The following is a 10,022-nucleotide window of genomic DNA, read 5'->3' on the forward strand; positions in this document are numbered from 1 at the left end:
CCCCACTATCATGATCCCAATTCTACCTGACAAATCCGGTGGACCGGAGGATGTACACTGGTACAGAGAGGAACTGGAAACGCAGGGAATCCAGGACAGATGAAACCCTCAGGACCAGTGGTGAGAGTGGCAATACCGGGGTAAAGGGAAGGTGAGGGAGAAAGGGGGAACAGATTACACGGATCTACATATAATCTCCTTCCTGGGGGATGGACAGCAGAGAAGTGGGTGAAGGGAGATGTCGGATGGTGTAAGATATGGCAAAAAAAATAATTTATAAATTATCAAGGGTTCATGGGGGTGCGGGGAGGGAGGGGAAAAATGAGCTGATACCAAGGGCTCAAGTAGAAAGCAAATGTTTTGAGAATGATGATGGCAAAATATGTACAAATGTGCTGGACACAATGGATGGATGGATGGATTGTTATAAGAGTTGTACGAGCCCCCAATAAAATGATTTTTTTAAAAAGAAAAGATAAGGGTGCTACAGAAAAGCGTGGTGAAGAAAGTAGATGATGCCTGGCTATAAATCAGAGTAGTGTCTGGGGTCTTCTAAAGAGCAGCCATCTAAATAAGTAATCAACTAAGTCCACATAGAAGAAGCACACTAGCTTGTGTGATCCAAAGATGACAATTACAAAATTCAAATATGGTGAAGGGAAAAGCATCAGAGCAAAAATTATGAACACCCTATTTGTGGAGGGATATGGGGGCTGGTGGGAGCCCCAAGCCCCTCTTCAGAGTATCTGGTCAGACTGAGCCACTGGCAGATCCGCTCTGGCCACAGGTAAGAGTCTTGAGCAGCCTTACATCAGGCAGAGACCATTGTAATCTTGATTCTGTTGGACGGAGCTAGACACTTGGCCAGTTGACCTCCCTATCAACCTGACCGGAATTTGTTCTGAGTGCCAGTATCTCTTACTTGTTCCATGGCAGAAAATTTCCCCTGGCTTTTTAAATGTTGATGTTTTGGTTTTTATTCTTACCCTATTTGTAGTTTTGTCTTTATATTACGATATTATTATTTTATCCTTACCACTTTATTGTATCTGTTGGGTTTCCCAGTTTGTGAAGCACGGGAGGAGTGGATGCATAGTGAGAATAACTGATACAAGGGCAGACAGGGGATGCAGGGGTGCGGGTGGGGGTGATAAGGAGGGAAAGGGATTTCAGGAATAAGAAAGGCAGGGGTGGGGGGTGGCGAGGAGCTCTAGAAATGATTGGGATTGCACAACTCATTGTAAAAGCAATTTAACAAGGGGAGGGCACAATGTTTTAAAATTGATATGGTAATGATTGTACAATTCCCCTTGAGATGACTGAACGATTAGACTATTGAATTGTATGATAAAAAAGAGAATTGTATGATAACATAAATGATGTGCCAATAAAACTGTTAAGGAAAAAAAAAACTTACAGTGTTGGAAATTATCTATAGCATCGCTTGGAATTTGAATCGACTTGCTGACAATGGTTTGGTTTGTCTTTGCCCAGAGAATGAGCAAATCAGTTTGGGAAGAGGTACAGCTGGTACCTCTTTAAAGCAGGACCAGTTCCTGGCAAAGGCCATCATTCTTGGTAAAATAGAAGATGAGCCAAAAAGAGGCAGGCCCTTGGAGAGATGAACTGACTAAGTGGCTGAAACAGCAACAATTATGAAGAAGGCCCAGGAATGGGCAGTAGTTTGTTCTGGTGAGGAAAGGTAGCTGTGACCGGTAACACCTAACAACCACCGACATTCCAACAGTGGGGATCTGAGTAAATCAAATCATTCAAAAGAAAGCTTTGCATCTGTTACAATAATGGCTATTGAATCATATGAAAGGACATGAGAGGCTGCTAAAGATAGGACACCAAATGAAAAGTTTAGGTTTTAATAATCATATTTCTTGAAAAACTCAAAGCCAAAAAACACACAAAAACTGGGTAGGAGGAAGGCCACATACAAAGCCATTACCAGACCCTACTGTTCTACCGGTGGGGCCCTGCGTTGGACTGTGATCTGCAAGGGTCACAGCTCAAAACCATGAGTCGCTCCTCAGGAGATAGACAGGGCTTTCTACTCTAGTAAAGAGCCTCAGAAACTCACAGGGGGCAATTCTACCCTGTCTTTGAGGGTCACTAAGAGTCAGCATTGACTCATTGGCAGTGAATGAGTAATATTCTATAGAGAGTAAGATTAAGGGAGGGCCTAGAACTTTTACACTTCATATGTTGCTATTGCTTGAACTTGCTATAAAGAAGACAGTTTTTCAAATTTAGGAAGGGAGAGAAAGAGAATAGTAAAATATGTTTTTGAACATTTAGACAAATGTCTGATACGATATATATCAAAGAGGCCTCTTAATAATTTTTATTTTCTTATTTAAAAACATTAATATTCCAAGTAAGTGTGTAATAATCTATGTGATGTAAACACTATTGAAAGTACCATCAAATCTGATTATGAAGGCAAAGGTTATAGAGCTAGGGGCATTCTTCGAAGATATTTGAATGTGATTTACTTGGGCTTCATGCTTACTTTTATTTATCTTTATTTTCTTTCTTTCTTTTTTTTTTAATGATTTCCATTCAACGTGGCCAAGAAGGTAAATTGAGACCAACCAAAAGGCAAGCCTTCCTGAAAGAAGACAAAACGCCTCTGTAACCCGTGGAATAAAACTTCACCAGTAGAACGTGACTCTCTGGCCATGAATGACTTCAATTGCTGGGAGACAGAAAATTTTAACAAGAACAAAGAATATGGGAGCCTTTTCAGGGCTCTGGTTGTCATTCCAGGCCAAGCACACTCGTAACTTTAGATTATAATGATGGGGACAAAGAACAAGGTGTCCCATTCACCGCCAGGCTCTTGCAGCCAGGGGGTCCCTGGCCTTCTGCAAGCCTTTCACTGAAGTGAAAATGAGAAAGGACGTTCAAGGAGTGTGAGTGGGCCCGGAGCAGGTAAATCACCACCAGCCATATAAATAATGGCACGAAATGAGCAGAAGAGCTGAAACGATGCCGTCTGATCACTCACCACTGAAAAGATAGGCACTAAATCAGGGTCCCTTCTGTCTGAAGCTGTTGTTTTTACTCAACAGTTAAGCATCCAAGGAAATACCAGTTGGGTCTTAAAGACAATTTATAGCTCGGTGGGCCTCATTGCACCTGGCTGTGTTTTGACAGCAGGTTTGGTCAGTTTATAGCAGATTCCTGTCTGCATTATAAGCTGCCACTAATACAGCTAGATCTTTATAGGAAAAAAGAAGTAAAGTTCAGAGGTAAATTGCTCCCTTTCACGTGTCTCTCTCCTTCATGAAAAGCAAAAGCCACTTGCTGCTGCAAAGCAGCCTCCTCTTCAGGTGAAGTGAGAGCCTGCTGGGGGGAGAAGGTCAGAAGCAGGGTTATAACTAAGGTGAGCAGACATCTCGCTTTTGGTGGGACAGTTCCAATTTTTAACAATTTTTCCCGCATCCCACAGCGTTTTTAAAAAGTCCCAATTTTTGGAAAGAATGCACAACAAGCTAGGGTATATGATTTTTGGCTGCCATGTGGCTATTTCGCCAGGATATGAGTTTTATCATTGGTGTCCCGCTTTACCAATGTTAAAATCTGGTCACCTTACATAACCCAAGTGGGTGCTCCAGCTTCTAGGCCCCTCTTTGTTCTCCCTTCCTCCAGGAGAATTGCTGAAAACCACAGGCCCCATTTGCCTCTGGGGCAGAGACTACAAGAATAGGCTCTCTGAGCCCCTAACACTTCCCAAAGAATTTCTGTGAGCTCTGGAACAGCGTGGCCTTGGGGTACTAAGTAAATGGCTTCCTAGCTACAACAGGAGAGGTGAGGCCTGCCGGTTCAGGAACTGGTAAACCTTTCATACTTCCCTCTGATTTTTGCACCCAGGGCACGGTCTGGTTTGGATGGGACCCTCCTAGAAAACATCAGAGCTCATTATAATACGTGTGAGTTGCAAGCACTTCCCCTACCCCTTTTTAATTTTAGCTTTTTGTTTTTCAAAACTCAGGGGCTTATTCTTTTTGGCTTGCAGACTTTGAATAGGTGACACACATTCCTGGACAGAGGGCAGTGGGTCCTCCTTGAGGAGCAGGGCTGATAGTGGCTTGTGGCTGTGACTGTCCTCCCGTGTGGCAGAAAAGGACAGAGACTTGAGGAGAGGGAGAGAAAGGCAGTGGAGAACAGAACAGACTCCACCCCTCTTCCTTAATTTGGTGCTTCATCCTCAATGACATCCAGAGAGACTCAAGGTGGACGCTCCTATAACCTGCCACGTGCCACTGAACCAGAAAGGAGTCGGCTGGAGGGCCTGCTCACCAGGGACCAGGGCTGAGTTTCCCACTTGCACTGTGGTCATGCCAGGCAACAGAAACTGCCACCATGAGTCAGGTCCAGCCTGGGAACAGCCCAGAGCAGCCATTCCAGGGCACCACTCTGGGAGGTCACAATTAGGCTGGTGAGGTATCCAAGGGCTGCTCATGAAGCTCTGGGTGGCATTGAGGGAAAGGGGGCTGCAGGCCCCGTGATTCCCCAGGGAGTGGAACTCCAAAAAAACCTCACTGCCATTGAGTTGATTCTGGCTCATGGCAACCCTACAGGACAGAGTAGAACTGCCTTTGTAGGCTTGCGAGACTGTAAATCTTTACAGAAGTAGAAAGCTTTGTTTTTCTCTCACAGAGCAACTGGTAGTTTCAAACTGCCAACCTTCCAGTTAGCAGCCCAATGCATACAGAATCCACCACATCACTAGGGCTTCTTTCAGGGAGTGAAGCTAGCAGGGCAAATGCTGGTCTCAGAGTTATTCATGGACTGCAAGGCGGGAGGGAATCCACCTCAAGCAGGAATAGGCTCAGGTCTTTCAAGTAGGACAATGCAGGGGCCTGGGCATGTCTCAGAGCACCAAATCTAAGTGGGCCGCCTGGAGAAGTCCAATCTGAGGCAGGGATGCTGAGCCAGGGGAGGGGCAGAGGGGCAGGCAAGCAGGGCAAGTGAGGGACTGAAACTACAGGTTTCTCTGAGGAGATCTAAAGGCAAACCAGCTCACTATCTGTTCCACCCAAAGAACAGGACTGTTTCCTGATGATTACACAAAACACAACTCAAGTTATACAGATCTCATTGAACAGAAATCTCAAGATCCACCACCATGTTCCCAGTAACATCACTGTCCACTTGAGGCATTGAAGTGGAAGTGAGGAGACCAGTATTTTCCTTAGGGCCTTAGGGATACTCCAATTGAGTAAAATAATTACACACACACACACACACACACCACACATCTTCACAATTCATTGCGATCAAGTCCATGATGACTCATAGTGAGCCCCTGTGGGTTTACAGGGCTGTAACTGTTTATAGGAGTAGAAAGCCCAGTCTCTCTCCAGAGAAGCTGCTGGTGGTTTTGAACTCTTGCCTATGCTGGCTGCAGCCCAACGAATAATCAGTACATCATCAGGGCTCATCTACAATCTTACACATGATTGAAATGCCAAGTAGCAAGCTTTACTGTTTGCCACAGACACGACAGAAGCAGCTGCCATCTTTAGTGTACCTGCGGTATTCCGGAGCTCTCGAGCCAGTCTTGGAAAATGTTTTCAACAGACAACTCAAGCCTTTAAAAAAAACAAAAAAATTATAAACACCAGGGGCACTTATTACACAGACTAGCACATTCTTAGTGTCAATCTTCCAGAGAAATACCTATCCTTTGGAGAAAGAGCAGCACCCACCCCCACCCCCACCCCCCACTGGAGTGTGGAAGAGAATCCAGGCCCATTCAGTACAGCTTCTCCTCAGTTAATGGCCAGATGCATGATAAAATCTGAAAACAGGGCACACACCATGATTGACCTCTTTAAAGCTTTGCAAGGAATGTCAGCTCTGTTCAGGATGTCAATTCAGGGAGGATAATGCATATTCATAGGTAGTGCATCAAAATGAAATCCACACATGACAGCCTTTAGGGCACCAATGTGAAACGTGAACATTATACGGTGCATTGAACCTTATGGACCTTTATCATCTCCTAGGTGGGGCCGAAACAAGCCACACCAACACAGATGATTATGGAGACAAAGGGAGGCCAAGGTGCATGGCCCCCATGCGGCCCCCACTGCTTCAGTCACTGTATTTGAAGGACTGTGACCATGCAGGCGCCGTCTGATCCCTAGTCAGCTGAAATGCTTTTGGTTTCATGCCCTGCTGACTTGAACACTCCTTCAAATGACCAAGTGTCCAATACATTTAGGGTCAAGTGACCTTGGGCTGTGTCTTCCTGCCTTCCTCTGCTAATAAGGCAGGAAGCCAATTCCCCCAACCCTGGCTTCTTCGGGTCAATCCTGCACATACCTGCACCTCCACTTACAGAGGCCTCCCTTGATCCCGCTTCCAGGCTTGTAGGGTTTCGCCCTCCTGCCCTGTCCTCTCTACATTCACCCCTGTTGAGACTGAGATGGATTTGATAACTGGACTCTGGCCATGTCTGTCTCAACTCCCCCCTCCAAATCTCACAGGCAGAACACTTCATGTAAGGCTCCATGACTAGATCTTTAAAACTTTTCCTTTTTTAAATGAATGAAGCACACTTTACTATTGACTTGACAAAACAGTTTTCGGGAGGAATGAAGATTTTTCACTTAGGGGGCTTTACGTTTACGTTAATGGTGGCTGGCTGTTGTTGCCAGGACCCTTCTGAGTTCGCTCTAATGTCCAACCGAAGGAGACATCCTCACAATTGTTATGCTTGGGCCCGTGGTTACAGCCACGGCGTTGCTGAGGTCCCCTTTGGCACCGGACCTCTCATTCACCAAGCACCACATCCTTTTCCAGGGACTAGTCTCTCCTGAGGAAGGGGTGGTAGTTTAATGGTTGTGTGTTGCTAATTCCAAGAGCCTGGGTGTTCCACTCCTATAAAGAGTTACAGTCCTGGGACTTCACAGCGACAGTTCTACCCTGTTCTATAGGATCACTATGAGCTAAAATTGACTCAATTGCAGTAAATTTGGAGTTTTGGAGTCTTTCCTGACAACATGTCCAAAGTACGCTAGGTGCACCATGGTGCATTCTGGTTGTACTTCCTAGAAGATGTATTTGTTTTTCTAGTACTTTGCGGTAGGTACTTTCAATATTCTTCACCAACACCACAATTCAAACACATAAATTCTCTTCTCCCTTTCTTATTCACTGTCTGGTTTTCACGTGATTATAGGACGACAGAAAACACCATGGCGTGGGTCAGATACACCTTAGCCCTCAAAGGGGCACTTTACTCTTTGACACTCGAGATCCATCTGAATCCTCAAAATGGCATCTTTGCTTGTTGGCTCTTTAAGAAGCTGGTCCCCAGCAGAGTGCCCATGCACTCACTGCCATGGACTCTTGGTTGAGTTTGGTTTACGAGGGTTAAATCCGGTTGGAAATGCCCTGCCCTGGCACGAGTCATGTGTGAGGAGGCCAGGGGGCTGGCTGGGCTGCTTGGAGAGAAGGAAGGGCAAAGAAGAAGAAATCAGGCTCTGCTCTAAACTAGGACGGGCAACTTACAATGCTTGCAGGGCCATCTCAAACAATAAATAAATCAATAAACTCACTGCTATCGAGTTGACGCTGACTCATAGCGACCTCCCTGTGGATTTCCAAGACTGGGACTGTTTACAGGAGTAAAAAGTCCCATCTTTCTTCCAAGGAGCAGCTGGTGGTTTAGAACTACCAACCTTGCAGATGCTAACCACTCCGCCCCCAGGACCCCCAGCAGAGCTGTCACTACCACTCAAACTCAGGTCGATGAGGGGTAAAGAAGGGAACTCAACCCTCCACCACAGGACTCATCCTCTCTGGAGGCACCTGCAGTGGCTGATGTAGAACTGCTAATCTGCAGGCAATGCAAGTGAGAACATGCGCCAATCGAACAGTCTTCCGTGTAAATTATAGAATCTACACATTTTATTTTAAAATAAAACAATGTCACATTTCTTTGGACACAGGTAATAAAGTGTCCTTCAATTGCTTCCTATCTAGCTGAAAAGAGACCCTGTTCGGCCAAGAATTCAGGGATTCTTATCACCATGCTTGAAGGGGTATTCAGGTGACCCAGAATGACCTGACAGGCTACTCTGACGGAGTTTTGTTTGGAGAACATGTTTGAATGGGGTTTCCACACTGAAGAGGAAGATAAAGAATGTAGCAATGATTTAGGGAAGAGATGCAGCAATGATCAAAGGGGCATGTGCGCTGGGGCCTTTACAGAGGGATGGGATTAAATTTCCCAAAGAAGAGAAGTCTGAAGAGCAAATGAAAAGCCGTTTTGAGAGACTTCACAAAAGATGGTGAACAGCTGGGGTACATCACTGTGGAGGAGTGAACAAGAGGCCACAGACATAAACTTCCTCTGGGGTGGTTGAGCATAAAGACACTTCTTTAGGGAGTGGTGCAGGGAGGGGGCTGTGGGTGTAGGCTTGGAATGTTATTGATTGAGGCCCAAAGATTTTACCACAGAAGACTAAAGTACAGGCAACGCCTTCTTTGTGTGGCACACTCATGGACACCCAATGGACAGAAGGTTCCATGGAAGGCTGAAACGGCACCAGGACAAGGCTATCTGCTACGGACACGGTGTTTGCTGCCAGGGAGTTGGCATCCGATTCAAGGCAGCCTTGTACACAACAGAACAAAATGTTGCCCAGTCCTGGCACACCCCCACCATCACTAGCAGGCCAGACCATTGTGATCCACATGGTTTTCATGGATGATCTTAGGAAGGAGCTCACCAGCCTTTCTTCCTGGCCTCTTTTAGTCTGGAAGCACCACTGGAACCACTTCCGTATCATAACAACATGTAAACCTCCAGTAACAGATGAGTACACTAAGGCATATTAGCTGGGCATCGAACCTGGGCCAACTTCCCACATGGAAAGTAAACCCTGGCTTCCCTTCTTTGCTTTACCAAATTTAGTATTTAGACACAGATAATTAATATGCAGTGACCTTAAAGACAAATATACAAAGAGACAAGAAACCCCCTGTCCACTCCAAATGAAGGCATTAAGGGAGTAGCTGCTGGTTATCAGACAACTGCTATCTACTAGACACTGTGACTAAACTCTCGTTTAAACTCCACGGTAACTGTGCACGACCAATATCATCCTCATTCTAGAAAGGGGCAAACCAAGACTCTATGAGGTTATCTTAAGACCACACAGATAGTACTTACAGGGGCTAGGATTCAAACCTATGCTGCCTGGTTGCAAACCCTCAACTTTCCCTTTTGTGCCAAACACAGGCTTTAAGACAACTCGCCTGTTTTTGATATATGGCACAGACAGCCTGCAGCCGAGAGGGGCTGTGCTTGTACCAAATAAAGGTCTACTTCCTGTCTCATGGATGTCTCTACTGCTGAAGGCGTGGTTGCCCTGCCCTCCAATTACTATCAGAAGCCATGGAGAATCTCTGGGGAGGGGCAAGTGTGGGGGCAGGCACTCTCCAGGAGCAAAAGATCCCCTCCTGGGAATAACGAGAACATGTGTTTCCAGATCACTTTCCTTTGGAAAGGTTCAAAGCACCTTAGAACCTTTATCATTTTATCCTTCATAATATCTCTGTGAAGTGATATCAATTGTTGTGTGGCCTTTTGGGGGTGGAGGGTAGGGGTGGGGGGTTGACAATGGAGATATTGAAGAGCAAGAGGGCCCTGGCCAAAGCCAGTCCAGAAAAACTCAAGAAAAACTCAGGTCTCCAGTCTCTGAATCATTACAGATATCAACCTGCACTAAGAGCCTATCTGGGAATTGCTAACATGGAATGCAATGTTAAGGCCTGAAAGAAAGAGGAAAGCCATGATTCCAGCTGCTAAAAACACTATTCTTTAAAAGGCAATGTCAATGGCCTTAATCATCCCCCAAAGGAAATTAAGAAAGAACATACAAAAATATTTAATTTTCTGAGAAGACACAGACTCAAATTTTGCCACTCAGCTACTGCCTCTTGGATGGTTATTTTAGGCAAGAAGATTCTACGTGTATAGATTTTGCTCA

At 45.5% G+C, this 10,022-nt stretch overlaps 1 protein-coding gene across 1 annotated transcript in view; it reads right to left on the reverse strand.

The window, feature by feature from the left end:
- AOPEP (aminopeptidase O (putative)) overlaps window positions 1–10,022 on the reverse strand; it is a 537,030-nt gene that overhangs the window by 143,895 nt on the left and 383,113 nt on the right. The window contains exons 11-12 of the mRNA XM_045289429.1: window positions 5,549–5,609; window positions 4,003–4,009 (exon numbers count right to left, since the gene is read on the reverse strand). Coding sequence (XP_045145364.1) covers window positions 4,003–4,009; window positions 5,549–5,609 — 68 coding nt within the window. The remainder of the gene's footprint in view (window positions 1–4,002; window positions 4,010–5,548; window positions 5,610–10,022) is intronic.

The sequence above is a fragment of the Echinops telfairi genome, unplaced genomic scaffold (assembly GCF_000313985.2).
Source record: "Echinops telfairi isolate 266 unplaced genomic scaffold, ASM31398v2 ScPeMD7_27;HRSCAF=92, whole genome shotgun sequence".
In the NCBI taxonomy this organism is placed as follows: domain Eukaryota; kingdom Metazoa; phylum Chordata; class Mammalia; order Afrosoricida; family Tenrecidae; genus Echinops; species Echinops telfairi.